General features: G+C 45.5%; 1 protein-coding gene across 2 annotated transcripts in view; it reads left to right on the top strand.

Annotated features, from left to right (window-relative positions):
- Positions 1 to 22,084, top strand: part of CAPRIN2 (caprin family member 2) — a 743,926-nt gene that overhangs the window by 17,086 nt on the left and 704,756 nt on the right. For both annotated transcript variants that reach the window (XM_069228195.1, XM_069228194.1), the window contains exons 3-4: positions 16,232 to 16,294; positions 21,140 to 21,226. In XM_069228195.1, the coding sequence (XP_069084296.1) occupies positions 16,232 to 16,294; positions 21,140 to 21,226 (150 nt within the window). The remainder of the gene's footprint in view (positions 1 to 16,231; positions 16,295 to 21,139; positions 21,227 to 22,084) is intronic.

The raw sequence follows: 22,084 nt of genomic DNA, 5'->3' as shown, positions 1-22,084 counted from the left end.
CGTCGGGGTCGCCCTCGATCCAGGCACCCCAGTATCCGGCTTTTCCCACTCCTGGAGCCGATAGTACCGCGTTTCTTAATGCGATGTATACCATCTTTCAGCAGATGGCTCCAGGAGCTGCTCCGGCTGGTCCTTCGGGGCCCTTGGCCTTTTCGTTGGGTGATCCTGCGCCTCTTCGGCCGGCACCCTTTATGCCCTTTCTCCCTTTTGGGAATGTGGGCTCGGCGCCGGTGCCGGCGTCGGTGGCCGCTCCGGTGGCTTCGGATGTTTCGGCCCCGGAGGTTGCCCCTCCGTCGAAGTCAGGATTTTGCCCTGTGACTCCGGTTGGTCCATCGGCTCCAATACCTCGTCCTCCGGCTCCTGCCTCGGCGCCGAAGCTGCCTGTGGCGCCGGACGCGGCGTCAGATGCTTCTGGAGATCGGCGCCGTTCTTCGACGTCGGCGGAGGCCATGTCGACTCCGCGTATCGAGGAGAGACTTCATTCGAGGAGGCGTGCTCTCCGTCTTTTAGAAGAGCAAGAGTACCAGCGAGTCCTAGAGGAGGGAGAGATTGAGGACTCTGGAGACGGACTGCATGGTCTGGATACAGCCAGTGGGCTGGACACTTCCCCTGAGTGGGACCTTTCATCTCCAGGGGAATATACGGAGGAGGCTGCTTCCTTTCATGCTGTGGTGAGGAAGGCAGCGAGCTTTTTGGACCTGCCTTTGCCGGTGGCAGAGGCAAAGCAGAATTTGCTGACAGAGGTATTGCATCCGGCCTCTGCTGCAGCTGAGCCTCTCTTGCCATTTAATGAGGCTTTGCTGGATCCGGTGTTGGAGGTGTGGAAGAAGCCGGTGTCTTCCTCGGCCGTTCATAGGGCTGTGGCCAGGAGGTATCGAGCTGCACCATCTGACCCTGGCTTTCTCTCTAGACACCCTACGCCGGAGAGCTTGGTGGTGCAAGCCTCCTGTTCCTCAAAGTCAGCGCCTGGTTCCTTCCCGACGGTGCCTGGAGACAGAGACTCCAAGAAACTGGATGCGCAGTCCAAGAAAATATTTTCGTCATGCAGTTTGGCGTTGAAGGCCACCAACGCCACGTGCATTCTGGGGAGGTACATCCATGCGCTGATGGATGATATTTCGTCTTCATTCACGGAGCTTCCCCAGGGTCTTTTGGATGTGGTCTCGGACGCCCAGGCTGCCGCGACCCAGATTATCCAGTCTGGGCTGGACACGACCGACTCGGTGGCCAGGGCGATGGGCACGGCTGTGGTGGCAAGAAGACAGGCCTGGCTCCGAAACTCAGGGTTCTCTGCGGATGTGCAGTCGACCCTGCTGGACCTCCCGTTTGATGGGGACAGACTGTTTGGAGCCAAGGCAGATTCAGCCTTGGAACGATTTAAGAAGAGCAGAGCCACAGCCAAATCGTTAGGACTGCAAGCTCCTTCTTCCTCTGCCTCTTCTAGAATTTTCAGGAGGTTTCGGGGATTTGGGCGTGGCTCTTATTCCTCTTCCTTTCGGGGGAGGTTCCAGCAACCCGCCTCTTCCCTCCCCTATAGGTCATTTAGAGGGAGGGGGAGGGGTGGGGTCCGTACCAGAGGAGCCTCTCAACAGCACTCTGCCTCTTCCTCGTCCTCTGGAGGGGTGCAGCAGGGGAAGCAGCCTTAGGCTTCCACCGTTTCCCACTCACTCCTCTCCTGTAGGGGGAAGATTACAGCGTTTTCTCCACAAGTGGAAGTCTATCACAACGGACACTTGGGTTCTCGGCATTGTGGGAAAAGGCTACGCCCTTCCCTTTCGGGAGTTCCCGCACCTCATCCCGCCCATCTTATTGTTCAGAAGAACACCTCCTGTTGCTAGAACAGGAGGTTCAAGTCCTCCTTTCAAAGGGCACGGTAGAGTTGGTCCCAGAGCAGGAAAAGGGTCGAGGTTGTTACTCAAGATACTTCCTGATTCCCAAAAAGGATGGTCAGTTGAGACCAATCCTGGATCTGAGGATCTTGAATTGGTTCCTCAAACAGGAAAAGTTCAAGATGCTGACCCTAGCACAGGTGCTTTTGGCGTTGAACAAGGAAGATTGGATGGTGTCTGTCGACTTGCAGGATGCTTACTTTCATATCCCGATACTCAAGTCGCACAGGAAGTATCTCCGGTTTGTGGTAGGGTCGCAGCACTATCAGTTTGCGGTCCTCCCGTTTGGTCTTACTTCAGCACCTCGAGTCTTCACAAAGGTGATGTCAGTGGTTGCGGCGGAGCTCAGAAGGAAGGGGATAGCAGTATTCCCTTACTTGGACGACTGGTTGATCAAAGCCAAGTCCCCGGAGCTTGTGTCGCATCATCTGCAGTCAACAACCCAGTTGTTGTTCGACCTGGGCTTTTCGGTGAACGTGCCCAAATCTCACCTGGAGCCCTCTCAGCGCCTCCTGTTCATAGGGGCAGTACTGGATACAACATTGAGTCGAGCCTTTCCTCCGCCTCAGCGGATTCAAGATATTCAGGAATTGGTTCCAATGTTTCGAAATGGAGCGGTAGTTCCAGTCCTCAAGGTCCTTCGTCTGCTCGGTCTGTTCGCCTCCTGCATTCTGTTGGTCACGCATGCTCGCTGGCACATGAGGGCTCTTCAGTGGTGCCTCCGAAGGCAGTGGTCTCAACACAAGGGAGATTTAGAAGGTACTGTCAAGATCTCCAGAGATGCTGCTGTGGAATTGAAGTGGTGGATTGCGGGCAACAATCTTTCACAGGGGAAGCCGTTCGCGCAGTCGCCACCAGTGGCCACGGTAATAACGGATGCCTCCACCCTAGGATGGGGAGCTCATCTGGGGGATCTGGAGATCAAAGGGCTTTGGTCTCCAGAGGAACAGGTGTTTCATATCAATCTGTTGGAGTTACGGGCTGTACGTCTGGCTCTCAAGGCCTTCCTCCCATCCCTTCGTGGTCAGTCGGTACAGGTCCTGACGGACAATACTACCACGATGTGGTACATAAACAAACAGGGAGGAGTAGGGTCGTACCTTCTCTGCAGAGAAGCTCTTCGGCTATGGTCCTGGGCAAAGGACCATCAGATTTGCTTGGTGGCAAATCATCTGGCCGGGGTCTTGAATGTACGTGCGGACAGTCTCAGTCGCCAATTCTCGGCAGACCACGAGTGGCGTCTCCATCCAGATCAAGTCTGTTTAATCTTCCAGATGTGGGGGTTTCCTCGGATAGATCTGTTTGCCACTCGGGAGAACGCGCATTGCCCGTTATTCTGCAGCCTCCAGTATCCGATGCAGGGAGCGTTGGGGGACGCGTTTCAGATAACCTGGTGCGACCAGTTGCTTTACGCGTTTCCCCCCATACCCTTGATTCCTCGAGTGTTGAGGAAAATTCGCCAAGACCGGGCCCAAGTCATCTTAATAGCTCCGGATTGGCCAAGGAGGGTATGGTACTCCGACCTTCTCCAACTCTCACTGTGCCCTCCGCTCCGTCTCCCTCTCAGGGCAGACCTCCTCTCGCAGTCGCAGGGGCAGGTTTTACACCCCAACCTCCAGAGTCTGCACCTACATGCTTGGAGATTGAACGGGGCAACCTGAGTTCCTTCTCTCTCCCACCTGATGTAGTGGATGTTATCTTAGCGGCCAGGCGACACTCCACTAAATCTATCTACGCTAATAGGTGGTCTAAATTTGTTATGTGGTGTGAAGAGAGACAGATTGATCCCTTACATGCTCATCTGTCACATGTTTTGTCTTTTGCACTGTCTCTAGCGCAGAAAGGTTGTGCAGTAGCTACCATTAAGGGTTATTTGTCGGCCTTGTCAGCCTTCATTTGTCTTCCAGACCAACCATCGTTATTTAAATCCCCTATTGTTCTCAGATTCTTGAAAGGTCTTCTGAATCAATATCCTCCAAAACCATTCGTTATGCCTCAATGGGATTTGTCCTTGGTCCTGACTTTCCTTATGGGGTCCCCTTTTGAGCCTATGCATTCTTGCCCCTTAAGGTATTTGGTTATTAAAACAGTATTCCTGGTAGCTATAACATCTGCAAGGAGAGTGAGTGAGTTGCAGGCCTTATCGGTTAAACCCCCTTATATAACGTTTTATGGGGATAAGGTGGTGTTGAGGACCAAGGCTGCTTTCCTTCCGAAGGTTGTTTCACCCTTCCATTTGGCTCAGACAATCACTTTGTCCACGTTTTATCCTCCGCCTCATCCTTCAAAGGAGGAAGAAAGACTACATCGCCTGGACCCAAAAAGGGCGTTGAGCTTCTATATCGACAGAATGAAGGATATCAGGCTGGAGGATCAGCTGTTTGTCGGATACGTGGGCAAGAGGAGAGGAAAGGCAGTCCACAAGAGAACACTCTCCAGGTGGGTTGTTCTTTGCATTAAAATCTGTTACTCTTTGGCAAAGAAGGATCCGCCTGAGGGCATTAGAGCTCACTCCACCAGAGCTAAGTCGGCCTCTTCGGCCTTGGCCAGGGGTGTTCCTGTGGTTGACATCTGCAAGGCCGCAACTTGGTCGTCCCTTCACACTTTTGTGAAACATTACTGTTTGGACTCTGAGGTCAGAAGGGACGGTCATTTTGCACGGTCAGTGCTGCAGGATTTCTTAGTTTGACCATTTAGGCACCCACCGCCGGGCGTGGTACTGCTTTGGGACTCTATTCATCAGGTGAGGAATCCACAGGTATTTGTATCCATCAGAAGAACGAGTTACTTACCTTCGGTAACGACTTTTCTGGTGGATACATTAGCTACCTGTGGATTCCTCACGGTCCCACCCGCCTCCCCGTTGCCTTTTTGGTCTCTCCAAGCAATCCTTGAGTGTGCTCCTTTTGGTCTTCAAAGTTGCAATACATTTTGCATGTATGATATTTGTATATATGTGTATATTTATATATAAATCTATATATATATTGGGTATATACATGATTCGTATGTATAAATATATTTATTTGTTTAAAAAAAAAAAAAGGTTATATTAAATCTACAGCTATTTTATTGCAATGTTGTGTGATTTACAATATTAAGAAATGTTGCTTTGCTCTTTCATTGCATTGGGTTATTATTATTATTCTCATGCACGTAAAAAATGTTGGTACTGTCATCGGCACGTCGGCGAGGACTTCTTATTGCCTGTATGACGTCAGACGGCGTCGCGTGGGCTAGAGTGACGTCCTCGTCGACGTGCAGAGACTAGTAAGAAGATTTCCGTCAAATGCTGGCGCCATGGGAGTATTCATCAGGTGAGGAATCCACAGGTAGCTAATGTATCCACCAGAAAAGTCGTTACCGAAGGTAAGTAACTCGTTCGTTTGCAGTATTGAGATTTTGTCGAGCTCTGTGGGGATGAGTGGTGTGGTTGAAGTTTTTGAGTCATGGGTTGCTGAACAGTCTTTTTTTTTTTTTTTTTTTTTTCAGGGACAAAGTGCCCATTCAGCAGCAGTAGACCAGTGTTGTCAGCTAAATGATGACAAACACTCCTGTAGCGATCCAAACTTAGGAACACAAGGGTATAAAGTAGCTGTCAGAAAACCAAAAAGAAATCCATGGCTTAGAGTGAATGGATCTTGATGAAAATTCAGATCCATTCTTAGTGCTTCCCAAAAAGGCATTTTGACCTATGTTGAGCTGTGTGGAGGTTCATAATTAACCATGGGGTTGCTTGGAACATTTACAACTACAGTCTTGGCAGCTTTGGATTTATCTAGGAATCCATGGCTCGGAATGTAAAGCTGAAAACACAGAAGGCTCCAATATTCCCTGCTGGGTACTCAGGCTTGTGATGTTACTACTTCTTCTAGGGGTACTTCCTTCAGAGTAGGGAGAGGCTGTGAAGTTCTACTCTGAATCCTTCTTGATGTCCAGGAAGGACTGCTGTACAGAATCAACCTCATAGTTCTTTTTGATGTGATCAGTAGACACCAAATGTTTTTCTTAGAACCACACAAAGTAGTTGTAAAAACCTTCTTTGTTGGTGGCAGCTCCAGGATGCTTTATTTGGACTGTTTGTTTGACCTCTTGGAAACTTTATAAGACATTTAAATGTGGATCCAGGTCAAACGTTTTTATCCACCACCTTCTCAGGATTATCTTGTCCAGATATGTACATGGGCACTTTGAAAAGTACTTTGTATGCAGTGCCCCGTCATAATACTCATCTAGGCAGGTTATTTAATGCTCTCTTAACTAAAACAGATTGTACCAACTAAGACCTGCACTCTGTATCCCAGCAGCCAAGGCTTGTTTAATTGTGCTGTTAGCACTCTCAGCTAATCTGTTACTTCCTGCTCTATACGGATTGCTGCCAAACACCCAGACTGGACATGACATCTCTGTAAGCCTTTGAGGTGGAGGCAGGACCTTTGATTAAAATGAATGAACTTCTCTTGTGGGTACCAAATACTGCAAATACTATGCTTAAGCACCTACATTTCTGTGGCCACACCTATAGGTATCAAACATGAATCAGTTGCCACCAATATGTACCTATTTTTGTTAACAGAATTTACTGGCCCAACATGATCCAAATATATACCCCCAATTGTGATGTTGCGAACTGAGGGGATTCTACAGGAGGTATTGTAACAGTGAAAACTTTGATCTGTTGCTAGACACCATACTGTCTAACATAATTCCTAGTCTGTTTATATAAACTGGGCCACTAGTAGCTTTGCTAAGGTTGCATTTAGACCAGCCAGACGCCTACCCTTTAGGAACTTTCATGTTTCACTATAATCTGGATAGTTTATTAGGAATTAACTTGGCTCACACTCCGGGTACAGTAACCACAGGAGTGCTATCTGAATGAAGTGTGTAAGGGTATTTGAAAAAAAACTATTTTGATACCTTTCACTCTTCGTAGTTGCCTGAATCACTGTTAGTAAATTTGTCTATTATTGTGTGATCTGGCTAAGACTATTTTTACAGACTGTTGTAGCATTTGCAGCTAAGTTAGCCACACAGCTCACTTTGGCCTGAATCCAGTCAAACCAATGACCCAGTTTTTCATAGACAAATGAAAGCTTATCTTGCAAGACAACTGCCTTTCCCCACAGTTGTTTATTCTTGATAGCTTTCTCTTTTGAATCTTTGAATAGGTGTAGGTGCCATTTTTTTCCTCTCAAATATACATTATAAACCTGCACGCATAAGGATGATTTGAACACTTAGGGGGTTATTCTAACTTTGGAGGAGTGTTAATCCGTCCCAAAAGTGACGGATATACCACCAGCCGTATTACGAGTTCCATAGGATATAATGGACTCGTAATACGGCTGGTGGTAAATCCGTCACTTTTGGGACGGATTAACACCTCCTCCAAAGTTAGAATAACCCCCTTAGTGTAGGAACTGGCTGGTCAGCCTTCAGCAGTGCAAGTACCAAGGCATACATTTCTGCCTGTTGTGCAGTGCTGTCACCTAGACCTTTGGTGTGGATGAAAGCCACATCTATCCTTGCAGGCTGCGGAGTACTTATATTTGGTTCCCTCTGTAGGTTGTGCAGACCGCTGTGTAGAACATGCCCTAATGTTTTAATGGGTAAGGCTTTTGAAGTTTGAGGGACACTTGGTTCATATTGAAGGAAACTGGGTCTGAGAAGTCCTACTGAAACTTCACATTCTCTGCACTTAAGAGGCCTGCTGCACCAATCTCTGGTGTGGGCCTCAAGCAAGGAATGCTTGCCTTAGTGATTAACTCAAGTGCTAGTATGGGAGAAACCACAGTGAGTTTTCCCTGTACCAATGGGTGCTCTGTAAAAATAGCTGTCTCCACAGGTGCATGAATTTTCTTGAATGAAGCAAAACATGCTTTAGCTGTAGAGTGCAAGTGTTGTGGTCATGGGAATTCTGTCCCTCAGAATAGATTGTATATGCGTAGCTAGAGTAACTTGGTATATGACTTCTAATATTGGGTTTGTATTTCCCTCCCTAGTTTCTAAATATTTCATCTCGAGGATGTCTGCGTGTGGTGTACGCAAGATGTGTGTGCTTGATTTTTTTGTTGCTTAAGATAACGTGGAAAATTGAGATGTACAAGGGCTTTACTCATGCAGCATGATGTGGCAAGTGTGTCTCAAGTTAAGTATAGCAGATGGGTTTTTTAACTTCCTCAGTGTCTGGACGCTGCAGGATAGCACAATTCTGAAGGAATTCTAGGGCCAGAACCTTGCCCTCAACTCCTACCCAAAAAGTCACCCATAAGTTAGGCAATTCTTGACTTTTAAAGTTCAGCTTGTAACTGTATAGTGTTAATATTGTCTTTATCGTTCCACCCTAGTTAGGTGTGTGTCTAAATTGTCATAAGTAAGAAAGATGTCAAAAACGTATGATAGTGCCTTGAGATCTGGTTGTAAGATTGCCATTATGCTTGCTGAGAATGTGCAAGGGCTGTTCTTAAAACCAATAGGCAGTCGTTCCAACAATTACTGCACTCCATCAAAACTGAATAATGAGTAGGGGGGAGAGAGTTCCCTCGAAAGGAAAATAAACACCAGCTGGGATTCGCTTCTCAGACTTGGCACAGTATCCGCTCTCAGCATAGGACTGGATGCTGCGGCTGAATGAAAATCTAGTGGTCTGTCGGGATCTCTGGCAGTATCTTATTTGATAACCTGGCCAAAACAAAACTCTACCTAAGTGGCCACTTGAGTCGTTTAGGCTGTTGACCACTGATCTTATCATGCATGTGGAATTTGAGAGGAATTTCTGACAGCCTGTCTGCATTAATATGCTAATGTTAAGACACTGAATTGAACCAGTATAGTAAAAATACATCCGTTCACACTACATTGTTTATTGTCATTATCTGACCTTGAAATGTAGATAGTCACTTTCCCAGTGTTGCTGCCTTGGGTGTTTTTTTAATAGATGTCATTGTCTGGATGATTTGACACTTTCACAGGTTATTTGAAAGCTAAGGATAGATGGCATCTAGGTCAAAGGAAGACCTGCTGATGATCAGGCAGAAAACGGAGTCTTGCCTTAAAGATTTTGTCAAAGAGTACACAGGCAATTATCACTTCATCCTGTCTTGTATTGTATTATTTAAAACAACCAATTATTTGGAGAATGGTGGATTTAGAACCAATGAAATCTTCAGTACAAATGACGGGGGATAAGGGCAGACTCCAGAAAGGTATTCTGCAGGGTGCCACAAAGGCAGTGAACTCAACCAATACAAAGGTTATATATCTTGAAAACCAGGAAACATGGATACTCTTGAAATTACTCTGCAAGAAACCCACAATTTATGGATTACCCATTAAGTATCACAGGCAGTATTGCAGTTAAGTTTGAGATGTAGGGTTGAGGCCCCATGTAACAGATTTAGTTCCCTCAATTTCTTATCCTGCTCTCATATAATTTAAGGTTTTTGAAAAAACTTGCAACTGTACATGTAGGGGAGTAGATGGTAAGGATTTTTTTATTATGGAGCATGATGGCCACAAAAGAAATGAAGGCAATCAACTCAATAAAGAGTGGCTTTTTGGTTCTTATTATTCAGTTTTCTGCTCTTTAAATTTTACACTTTTACACTGATCACTGCAATAGTTTATATAAAATATTCCCACCACGTTTTGTGAATATGTATGAAGTATCTTAAAGATTTATTTTATTTTATTTTATTTTTTTATCCCCAAAACTGCACATCACATTGTTAAATACAGTAATTTTCTCTAATATCTTTTTGGGTGCACCGTTCTTATTTAATTTATAAACTTCAGTTATTAGAGGGGGCGGTCCTTCAAGTTGAACGCTTACTGATTAGAGTGCACATAACTGACCATGTTCTCAAGTCATGTGCCTTGTGTTCCATTATCAAGGTGTTGTTCTTGACCTGTTCTCTGTTATAAATAAAATCATATTTATGGTAATACATTATGCCATACAAAATAAATATCCACATGGTAACGAAATACAGTTTGAAAGCAACAAATGAGCCAAATCTAAATGCCACACATATGCAGTGTTGAAAGTAAAATGGGGTACAATTGCTGCAACTTCGTTACACAGCTATCACTGCCAGCTAATCAAAATACATCAAACACTGTTTCTAGACCTGGATTTACAATTGCCAAATGTGCCTTCTGGTCATTGCTGTGCTTACCCTAACCATTTTGACTAATGCTGTGACTTGTACCTACTTGTGGTCTTTCATTTTACATGTTTGATATCCATGACCGTGATCCTCTAACCCTTAATATCACAAAACGGTAAATAAGTAAAACACTATTAAAATCCAACACCAATTTATAAAAATAGATTATATTTTTATCTTTAAAATGACACCAAAACGAATAAATTCATATAAGGGGAACCAGAGATAGGAGTTATTAAAGAATTAATGTTTTCTAACGCATAGAAACTAAAAGCGCCAATCTGGTCATATGTTCGCACCACAGCCGGGGCAAAGTCAAAGTTTCAGACCGACCGCAATAGAGTCCAGCTCTTGCTACAGCAAGCGGGAGGCCTCGGTCCAAAGTTTACCTTCGGAGTTATCGTTTTGAAGATTTTCTTCAGCGGGACGAAGTCACCAATTTGATATGAACTCCCTGGAGCACTGTTTGGATACGCTGCGAGGGAAGTCAACTTTTTACCTTTTTTGGAGCTTTTTCTCTGACGTTGGACGACCCTCCACACCAACCACATTTAGTCGACATAGTCAGATTGACTTTCCAGGAGCCCCTGGTGAAATCCTGTAAGTCTGGGGCTCTGTAGGTTTTCAGCTGGCCGAACCTGCAAGTCATGCTAGGTCGTGGTTGACGTAAGCCGGCTTGACTCTCAATGACAGGTCGGGCCCTTTATGGATCTGTTTTACAAAAGTTTTCAACTTCTGGATCTTCTTCCAGAGGGTCTTTGAAGTTGTTTCGGAGTCCACAGCTCACCCCAAGGTTCCAGAAGCTCAGTTGCTCCTTGAGAGTTAGGACTCCAACTCCCGGAATGCACCTGGTTCAGATCCAAAAATGACCACTAGCTGCTGGTCAACTCATTCAGGTTTTGTTGCAGGGGACTCTGATTAGCTATTTTTCACCTGTCGCACGCAGGGAGTCCCTTTAGCTAGTAGAATCCAGGATGAAGTCCTTCTTGTTGTAGAGCCCAAGTGTGCAGCTGGTGTAGTCCTTAAGAGTGCAGTGTCCAGGTGCAGGGGTCCAGCAGGCCAGTCTTGTTTTCTTCTGATGTTCCTCCTTGTAGGGATCTGAGGTGTGGGTACAGCACTGCCATATTTATCTTTATTTGTGGGGTGAAAGGCGGGGGGGCCCGACTGTCTAATCACAGGCAAACAAATTCCCCCTTGGATGACTACTTCCTGGGAAGTGTGGCAATAATCAAACCCAGGGAGCAACATTCTTCAAAAATCAACATGGCTGAAACTGATTTTCAGAGGTTAGATCTGGTTGAATCCACCCACTGGTGTGGCTAAAAATCCTAAACACACCCCTAATCTAATCAAGAGGGCATGTAATTGCCTGGGGTTGCAGGAGATATGGGGGGGGGGGGGGTCCTGAACTGCTCCAAATGTCCTTTACTGCCTTGGAAGACCAGTTTTGCTGCTCATCCATTTCTTCCCCCCCAAACCCCCAGCCCCCAAATCCTGTTTTGCCATCTGCTGAGGCACATCTCCTCCCCAGGCACATCCTATACCCACGCCACTTCACACTGCATCAAGGTAGCCTGGCTAGGCTGCCAGAGGCTAGCCAGTCAGAGTAGGGCACTACAGAGCTGAAGTTGGCAACTTTCATGTAGATTTTTAAAACTCTTTACCTGAACTAGTTATATTAAATCCAACAATGACAAGTTGTGGGATTTATTATAACAATTAATTTGATACCAAACTCAAGGTATCTGTCTCTTATGGGGACTTTTTTTTTTTAATTAAGTCTCCCGATTTCAGCCTATGGCTATTCACCACAGTGAGTGAGCCTAATTTGCATACTAATTTTACATAGATCCCAGGTCCTGGGACTGGTTAGCAGTACTCAGAGCACCATCAGTCGGGGGTGAGGAGGGAGGGAACACCAGCAAAAATTGAAGAATGGTGGCAGTTAGGGGGGGGGGATCTGCAATCAGTCTTATTTTCTCACAAGACTTCACTCCTTTCTTAACCTCAAATGTGACTTCCTTTTTAGATGAGTTAAGTTGGGTAGAAATGCAGCATAGATGCTTCCAGCACTACTTTAGCTTCCCTTGGCACCTGTATTTTTACTGTTCCTTACTTGTGTTTTAAAAGCCTTCAGGATTTATAGTTTAATAAGGAAATAGAATGTGACGGAAAATGGACTACTATTCAATCTTCCTATTTCTGCCCATAGTTGCCACTGTTCCATTGTGGTCTTCAGTTTACCTTTGCATTTTGAGTTTGTCTATATAAAAGTAGTTAAAATTTTACCCTAACCACTGTTTCTGGATGGCTGCAATATACCCTGACCACCATTTTCACTTAAATAGCATTGTTGCCCCTGAGCCTCTCTTCTCTTCAGTATTGGACCTACAACTCTAGGAACACGATTTGAGTGACAATGCAGTCTTCATTAGTATATTGGTAATAGTTATCACTCATCAATGTATAGCTATGTGCCTAATTGCTTAAGGATCATTAGCAAAATCTCAGATTTGCCACCCATCACATATGGAGCCACTTGATGATTCCCTAAGGTGCGCAATGGTCTCTGGTGAACAAGAATGGACTGGGGCTGGTGAGAAATGTACTCTAGCTTCAACTTTGCAGTGTCCAGTCTTCTTTTTTTAACTATATATATTTATTTGTGTGTGTATATTTAAAAAAAAACTTTTGTTGACCACATGTGTGGATACTGAATAACCTTTTGTCACCCAATGGGAAGCCAGATATTGAATGTTGACTGAGCCTTTTTGTCACCAGTCCAGCTGTGTTGGTGTGCTGTGACTGACCGTTGTGTTTCTGTGCATGGGTTACTGCATATCTGGCAGCGTTTAGGTATTTCTGGTTGTCAGAGTCTGAAAGTGTTGATCTTTGGGCTTGGCTGTATGTTTGTTGATCTCTGTATGGGTTCAATCTGTTAGTGTGTGAAGGATGTTATCCGTGCATACCCTGTATCAGAGGGACACCTGTTTTCTTTGTCAGTGCTTGATTTAATTTTCGGTAAGCACCTGTAATTTATCAATCAAATCTAGAGAAATGGCCTTAGAAATGTTGTGAATAGTAGGGGGGTACTGAGGTGAATGGTGGGTGCAATATGGTGATGGCTTACTGATTGAAAGAGACGTTTTCAAGTCCAGTTCTGAAATTGAGCTATGGTTAACTATTTCAGTGAAGCTACTATGTTAGTCAGTGAAAGATATTTAGGCTCATATAGGGGAATGATTAGGTTGATGCCTTGCCTGATTGTTTCAACGTTTATAGAGTCCTGGCATATTCATTCATATAATGGTTAGATGCTGTCCTGTTAATGATAGTTGTGAATATATATACCATTAATTCATCTCTTCTGCAAGGTCTGGGCTAACACCTTCTCCACTGAAATCTGAATGTCTTATCCGTGATGTATAGTTCTTCTACAGATTTTCCTTTATATTGATTGTGTATATACATTACCTGCTTATCAGTTGAACTTCCTTCTCATACATACACCAATGCTTAGGACTTATGCTAATGTGCCTTAGTATCAAAGCGCTTTGTCTCTGCTTGGCCCAACAGTATTATACCAAAAAACTATTGTAGGGCAGTGCCCCTTTTGGCATGGTTACTCCCCCACTTTTTGCCTGATATTGTTGCTGAGTGTGCTAACCAGACGCCAGCACCAGTGTTAAGTCTCTAAAAATACACCATTGTTCCCACAATTGTCACTCCCCTGACAACAGCTAAGTCCCTTGTAAAAGGTACCAAGGGTCCTGTGGCCAGGGAAGGTCCCCAAGTGCTGCAGCGCGTATTATGCCACCCTAGGGGACCCCCTCACCCCCACCAAGCACATGCACACTGCTGTTGCAGTTTGTGAGTTTGTGGGGAGAAAGAGTCGACATGGCACCCCTCTCAGGGTGCATTCCCACAAACTGCTGCCTGTGGCATAGGTAAGTCACCCTTCCAGCATAGGTAAGTCACCCCTCTAGCAGGCCTTGCAGCCCTAAGGCAGGGTGAACTATACCACAGTTTAGCTCATTGCTGTATGAGCAACATGCCCCTAAACTGTTGAAGTTCGATCTTGGGCATTGTAATTGTAGTGTGGCCATATAAAATACATGGGCTGGGAATTTATCATTTAGAACTCCATAGCTCTGTGATGGCTTTACTGAAGTCTGGTAAAGCTTGATATCAAACTTCTCACCACAATAAACCCACACTGATGTCAGTGTTGTATTTATTGAAAAATGCACCCAGAGGACATCTTAGAGATGCCCCCTGTATTTTAGTCAAACCTCTAGTGCAAGACTGACTGGTCTGTGCCAGCCTGCCACTTCCAGACATGTTTCTGACCCAATGGGGAGAGGGCCTTTGTGCTCTCTGAGGCCAGAAACAAAGCCTGCACTGGCTGGAGGTGCTTCATCTTGGTTTGGAGGACAGGGACCAATAGGTTTTGGAGTGTGCCCCCACTCCAAAGGGAGTGGGCACAGGAAGTGTGTAGCTACCCTCTGGGACAGTAGCCATTGGCTACTGCCTTTTGACTCTTGTAACGCCCCTAAATCTAGTATTTAGGGGTACCCCTGAACATAGCTCACCAGATTCCGGACGACCTCAAGAAGATGACAAAAAGAAAGGACTTCTAAGCTGACCCCGAGCCGAGAAAACTCAAGACACCAACTGATTTGGCCCCAGACCTATCAGCCTGTCTACAGCTTCTGAAGCCCCTGCTACAAAAAGCCACACATCCTGCATAACCATCGACCTCATAAAAGCCCCAAGAAGACTGTTTACACCCCAGAGGACCAAGATCTCCAGTGGACAGTGACCCTGTCCAGAAATACTCCGGCAAAGGGCTCAAGAACTGCCCCAGATCCCAGAGTCCTGCCCACTCTGCACCCAACGCCCAGAGCAGGTCCCCAGGCAATTGTGACCTAGTGTCCACCCTGGGTTGACCCCTCCTGGCCAACACGATGCCTGCAGCCTAAATTCGGAGGATCCCCCTACCCCCCTCCCCTGTCAGTGAGAACTGAACGAAGATACCAGATGCCTAGGGGTATTCCTGCACCCGCAGCCCCCTGACCTTGGGGAATCCAACCACTGGCCCAGCAGCATTCAGCAGGTGGCCTGCCTTGTCCAGCCTGTGATTTGTCAGAACAACCCCCCCCTGTCACCAACCTAGCCTGCAGCATTTATATGCCCCCCCCAGTGCCCCCCTATTGAAAAGCATTGGGAGCCCGATGCTGTTTGCACCCAGCAGCCCTTGTGCCGCTGAGAGTGTTTGGTGCTGACCTGGGCCCCATTTCCACCTCCTCCCCCCCCCCCCCCCCCCCCCCCCCCCCCATGCTCACCTAAACCCTCCCTAGGTCTGCCCTTCAAAGGCTTGGTTACTTACTGCCGGGCGATCCAATTCAGTGCCTCTTGTTTCCATAAGAGCCCTTCCTAAATCTTGCGTCAACACTGACCTCTGCACCCAGCCGGACCCATATTGCTGGTGTTTGGTGTTAACTTGAACACCAACCTGTGGATATCCCAACCCTTGGAGATTTTTTGCTATATAAAAACCACTGGCCTGGAGTTAGTCACTGAGTGTGTGGTTCTTTTATTGCCTTTGTGTACAACAAATGCTTTGCACTACCCTCTGATAAGCCTAACTGCTCAACCACACTACCACAAAAGAAAGCATTAGTATTATCTACCTTAGCCTCTGTTAAGCCTCTAGGGAACCTCTGGACTCTGTGCACACTATCTTATTTTGATATAATATATGCAGAGCCAGCTTCCTGCAACTATTAAATGACAAACTGCTACATGGGTAAGTTGATGATCATGTGTGTCATGTAACTGTAATACGTATTCACCTGTGCTTTTAAGGTTCTTTTGCTCTCATGCAGAATTGAGATGCCTTGATACTTACTGTTTCTGGGGTAGCGCTGTTAAAAGTGACACTAGGAACAGTTGCTTTACTGAAATGGCAAAGGAGGGGAGAGTGCAAGGTACCACTACTGGAAATGTTAAACTTAATGTGGTCCTCTTGATATAACTTCTGAATTGGAGATCTGCATGCTCAGATTTATTAACGCTTTCTACTGCATCTTAGTTTGTGGGCTCATTAAGATTTCAAATGGATTACATTTTGCAATCTTTTAGCCAATAATCTTTTCTGATTGTGTTTAGATAAAATTGCAAGATTACAGAGATCGCATGAATAATGGAGAGATGCTAAATCCAGACCAATTGGTAGGTGTGCTCTGGTTTAGCTTTTTGTAAATGTATTTGTAACCATTTGATTATTACTTTTTTTTTCTTTCTTAAATCATTGCTACACGAAGTGCAAGTAAATATAGTTATCTGGCTGTACCGTATCTTAATGTATTTGTAACCATGATTACACATGCAGGATTTCAGTGTACAAGCTCCATTGTTTCTGGCTATTTTGTAGACAAAACATTGCAGAGAGATTGTCACTCGCACAATTGCATCATTCCCCATTACGCATGTCACCGCTCACCATAGTGGCATTTACTACCCACAGTGTAAACGCCTGGGCAGAAAGTGCTTTTTCAATAAAACAAGATTTTGAGGCCCCTCCCTCAATATGCAATGGTTCAAGAGTTTATTTTTTTCACCAGGCCTGATTGACTAGCGTGCTATTGTAGTGTTTTTTTTTTTTTTTTTTGTATTTTTCATTTTTATTGCTTTTCTGGAGATATGACAAAGAACAGGCAGAGAACGTCAGCTGATAGTCTCATAGTGACCAAGATGGTGCATGATCAACATCATAAATGTGGAACTATAGTCCTCTTAATAGTAGAATATCCCTTGTGGCCCTGGGATAGTTATCTTAATCAGAGGAGTCCTGTGATGACCTTAAGGGTGTCTGGCAGGGTCATAAGGTGGGAGGATGCATCTGTCACTGTCCAGGAATGTGAGACCAGTGGGATATGCTTGTTCCTTCATTAGGGTGAAGTGAACAGTAGGTCTTGTTGGTAATAGGGCATGGTATGAAGAAACGGTGGCAGGGACGGGATGGGTCCCCATGTTGCGTAGTTGGTGGGGCCAGGGAGAGTCACTACCGTCCCCATGGTGGACGGGCTCCATATCCGGGAGTAACTTTTATAAGATATGGAGTGCCAGACATCCCCCCCCTATCTCCCCCCCCCCCCCCCCCCCCAGAGCAGTGTGGGGGCTCATATCTGAAGGGACAGGTTAGGTCTTTGAGCCTCGATCTCCAATTCAGAATCATCCCAGGGAGTCAGCAGACAAGACAATAGCTGTTCCCAGGTGTGGGAAATGGGGCAGCGTGTGAGTCCTTTGTGTTCTCACGATGCAAGGCTGTGGTATCAGCAGTTGCACATTTGATCAGGATTGCATCCAGGCCTCCATATATGGGGTCTGTGGAAGCTTACACTTCATGGTGATTGAGTGCCTGGCTAGGAGGTGAGCAAGATCGGGAAAAAGTGTTGCTATCCTACGTCTGCAGGGGTGTTTGAAGATGCCTAAAGCTCCCACCTTCCAGGAGTTGACCCCTGAAATGTGTGATTTCCTTCTAGATGTGTTCATATATGATCCCTGAAAGGATAGATCTGGGGAGAATCCCAGAGAACGTCATAACCTTGCTGCTGATGCATTACATCTGGTACACATTTCCTGGGCACCCAGAAATATGTAAGCAGTGAAATGTGGGGAGATACGCCATATGCAATATATAGAATTGAATCCTCAATTTAGAGGCCATTCCTAGAGATTATCCTGTGGTATGGTAGCACCCAGGTCTATTCCTGAAGGGCCCTACTGAACTCCCATGTCTCCCACAGGGACTGCAGAGGAATTGGGTGGTGTGGTCCTGCAGTGCCCTAATAATCCATTGGCCAACAATCTGTCTACTAGCGTATAATAAAGCCATTGTAATTGGGTTGCCATGTAATAGAATTCCAAGTTTTCGGGCCCCCTCCTCCCAAGGCTGTCTTGTTCAGGTGGAAGCTGCAATTTCTGAAGGGCCACCTCCTGCAGGTGTTGTGCCACACTGTCTCACCTAGGAGAGTGTAGCTCTTGAAAAAAATCAGTGGAGGAACATTCACAAAGTGAAATGAGGAGTAGCATCACCATTTTTGGAGGTTACTGTACATCCCATCACTGATGGAGGAAGAGAGCACCAGACTAATACTTGAACAGAGACAAAACTGCAGCTGAAACAAGCAGGACTTAACCCAACTAACCCTAAGACCAGAGAGGGCACCAAAGAATGCTAGGAGCTCTGCCACTCCGCAGTGTTTTGAGTTCAAGTGCCTCAGGTAAAATAGGATGTTATCTGCATAAAGTGAAAGGATGGGAGTATGATCTGAAAGGGGACATCCCATTTCTGGCCCCCCATGCCGAGCTTGGGCTACCAGTGGCTCAATCACCAGCATGAAGAGCATGTGAGAGAAGGGGTACCCTTGCAAACCGGGATAGCCTCCGAGAGCAGGCAGCTGTGTTTTACTCTGGTAATAGGGTTAGGGTAAAGGAGGTGGCTTAGTGTGACAAGGCGAAACCCAAAGCTTAACTTCAAAAGTCCCTGAAATAGGAAGGTCCATCTGAAGCTTTGAGGGTTTGCACACATCTAGCAGCAGGGCGGCAGCTGATGGCAGGATATTGGGGCGTCCTCCTTTAGTCTATAAGGCAACAGGGGTTTTAAATGGTATTTCGTCCTGGAAAAAAGCTGTGGGGTACCTGCTGGATGCAGGATGCCAAGATTTTACTAAGAAATTTAGAGTCCATATTCAGTATGGCTATAACATGATAGGAGACTCTGCAGGGTCCTTCCCAAGCTTTACCAATGAAACTAGTGAAGCTTTTCAGTGATGCCCAGAGAGTCCAGCATTAGGAGCTGCCACACATTGTTTGAGGTTAGGAACCAGCAATTGAGGATGTCTTACGGAATTTGTCCAAGAGATTTCCCGGTCACCAGGCCCGTAATGGCTGCCTGCATGTCCTGGACCGTAAAAGGGGCATTGAGGTCTTCTCACTCCGCTGCAGAGTCTGGGGAGCATGGAGACATCCCAAGACTTTTATACAGCAGTGTGTGGCTTTTTTTTGGGGGGGGGGGGTTGGGGTGTTGCAGTGCAATCAGCTGCCTGACCTAGCTTATGTGCAAGCAGGTCATGTAAGAGGTGCAATCTAGGCAGCTTAAGTGCTTCATCAGTCTGGCTTCCTCCTCTCGTTGTTGGGTTGGCATGGCGCAGAGAGGATTACTCAACAGCTGGTCTGTGTGAGTTGCACTGCATCTAGTGCCATAAACCTAGATTTCCTCCCTGCCCTCCCCCTGCCAGCCCCCCATGTTAGTTTGGATGAAGAAACCTCTTACTTCCTGAAAGACCGCCCATTTGACCAGGGTGGAGGAGGGTGAGCCGTTGTTGTGTTTGAAATATTCAAGAGCATCATCAGATGGTGTCTCTAAAGCTCGGGCCTTCCAGTACAGAGGCCTGCATCCTCCAGGTAGGGAGGGGGCCATAGGGGACCCCATTAAGTCATTTCAACCTGGTTATATGCTTCTGATTCTTTCGTTCAGTTTTCAACTTCTGGGGACAGACCTAGCCTAAATGAGGTTCATTTGAGCTGGTCTCTCCCTACCAGAGTTCTTGCTGATGTGTTGTGGATAGAATCCACCATTAGCAAATCTTTCCTGGCAAAGTTTTCAGTTGAAAATCTAGGATGGGTGGTGGTGGTGGTCAAACTCGTTCTGTAGAGTTAATCTTCAGGCAGAAGTTACTGCATTGCCTCGGAAAACTTATCTGAAGTCTTAGTTGTAACCACCTCTGTGGGTAGTGCCAGGGAAATGAGAAAATGCCCTGTAATGCAGAAATGCAACAACCACTGCGCTAATCAACCAACGGAGCCTGCATGTCCCCAGAAAATCCTGTTGTGCTTATTAACTCATGGCTTCTCTGCATAGTACTGGAGCCCACTGACCTCCAAGGTATACACATTTTGACCTGTTTGCATGGACTGCTTTGATGAAGCAATCCCATCATTACCTAGGTCCCTCAAAGGTTGTCAGCACTCCTCAAATACCTTCTCAATATCAGAGGCCTTTTCCCACAACACAAGACTGTTGCATGCCATTAATCCTTTCCTGAAGTAAAGTTTTCTGTAAAGCAAACTACTCATAGCTTCTGCCTCCTATACAACCAAACTCTAAGATGTCTGGCAGCAAGTGAAAGTCAGATCTAAAGGAGTTGTCTGTTCTTTCTCACCAGACCTCAAAACGGCAGGAGTCAATTAGGACCCCTCCCATGCTTCTTTAATCTGGTTTGTCAAGTCCTCAAAGGATAGAATCCAATCTTTCACCCACTTGTCTGCGACAATCTCAGTAAAAAGGTCTTTGGCTGCCCTGAATGCTTACATTTCTTGCAGAGTAGGGATGGCCTATGAAGAACTCTTGTTCTTTCAGGACTTAGAACTCCTGTTTGTGCGTCCGATCAGTGCACCGGTCTCATAAAAGCGGCCTTTTGCACACTAATGGGAGTTAGGGGTTCGTGGATGCGTCATCCCGCCTAAAGCATCCTGTTATAAAGTGCCTAGTGGAGTCCTTGTGATGAATTTCATGCTTAACTACCCATCAGAAAGAACATTACGAAGGTAAGTAACTTGTTCTTTTGCTGTGCCAATAAATGTAATTTAATCGGTCACACTGAGTGTGACTAATTTATGCTTTAAGGCCAACGTTTAGCTCCGGTGTGGCATACCTGCTTTTCTTATTCAGCCCTTGTGCATACTGCGTCTGTTTTTTATTGATGGTGTACTGCATATGTTCTGTATCGGAGTTTCTGCTTTTTCTCAATGATTAAACTAAAATTGTCATCTTGCACAGTATGTGCAAATCGTTTGAGTTACTAGATGTGGAGATAATGCTTTACCTAAAGGGTGACCCGTAGAGTTTTTGGCTTTGTACACAATATTTATCCCATTTTCATGTTGTCCTTATTTTGAGTGTCTTGGACTACACACATTAGATAGAAATTAAATGATAAACCGTTCCCTGAAGGGTTATTTCGAACACTGTAAATTTGTAGTATTAAGGCTTGTTTATTTTTCTTAATCCAGGAGGCAGTAGAAAAGTATGACGAAATCCTTCACAACCTAGAGTTTGCAAAAGAACTTCAGAAAACATTTGCTGCACTGAACCAAGAGGTGAGTAACATTTGTTTAGTAATCGCCTAAAATTTGATATGTTAAATATTTAAATAGTAGACCTGTAATGTCAGCAGGTAGATAAATTAGATGGGGCTTTTGTGAGCATCTTTCTAAATTGGGAAACAGGGTCTTGATACTAGTGTTCCAACATTTAGTTGCTCTTCTGTCTATCAATATATCGACCCAGTCTGTCCCACTATTTGGTCTGTCAGTGGATAATGCCTCATACTGTGTACATATTTGTAAGACTGCTCTGCGTTGAGCATATACACATGCTTGGGAAGACGAGTAGAGATGCAGGGCTGTTTATCAAAGAATGCAATAGGCAATGCTTGCTTTGCCATGTCAAGTGCCAACCATCCACGATGTTTTCACATCTAGTATGTAGCTCCTTACAAGAAAGCTTCGAGCGAAATCGTACCGGTAACACCAAGATTCAACTATTTCTTGCATTGCAGTTTTTACCGTGATCCTGTTAATTTTGCTACGGTTAAGCTTTAACCAATATGCAAATCTTCGAATTCAGGTTATTGATTTGTTTAAGGTCTTTAGGAAGATGTATGAACAGGCAGATTGCATATAGCTGCTGCTGCAAATTACATACAGACTCTTTGCCACCTGCTTGAAATTTTGCAATTCAACCTATCTTCGCAGTTTCCTCACTTGACTCACGATAGAGAGCGAGTCGTCCAATGCATCTCAGGGGGATAGTCATGTGAGTGGAGACTCCGAACGAAGTTATGCAGTAATAAATTACATTAGGCCAAATGCTCTTCTTTGTGTAAAATAAGTACTTTTAATACACACCGAAATGTAATACTACCCAAAAAGGAGTCAGCCAGATTCAGGCTTCTA

The sequence above is a fragment of the Pleurodeles waltl genome, chromosome 4_1 (assembly GCF_031143425.1).
Source record: "Pleurodeles waltl isolate 20211129_DDA chromosome 4_1, aPleWal1.hap1.20221129, whole genome shotgun sequence".
Classification (NCBI taxonomy): domain Eukaryota; kingdom Metazoa; phylum Chordata; class Amphibia; order Caudata; family Salamandridae; genus Pleurodeles; species Pleurodeles waltl.
The sequence above is the reverse complement of the archived record's forward strand: the minus strand, read 5'-3'. Positions and strand labels throughout refer to the sequence as shown.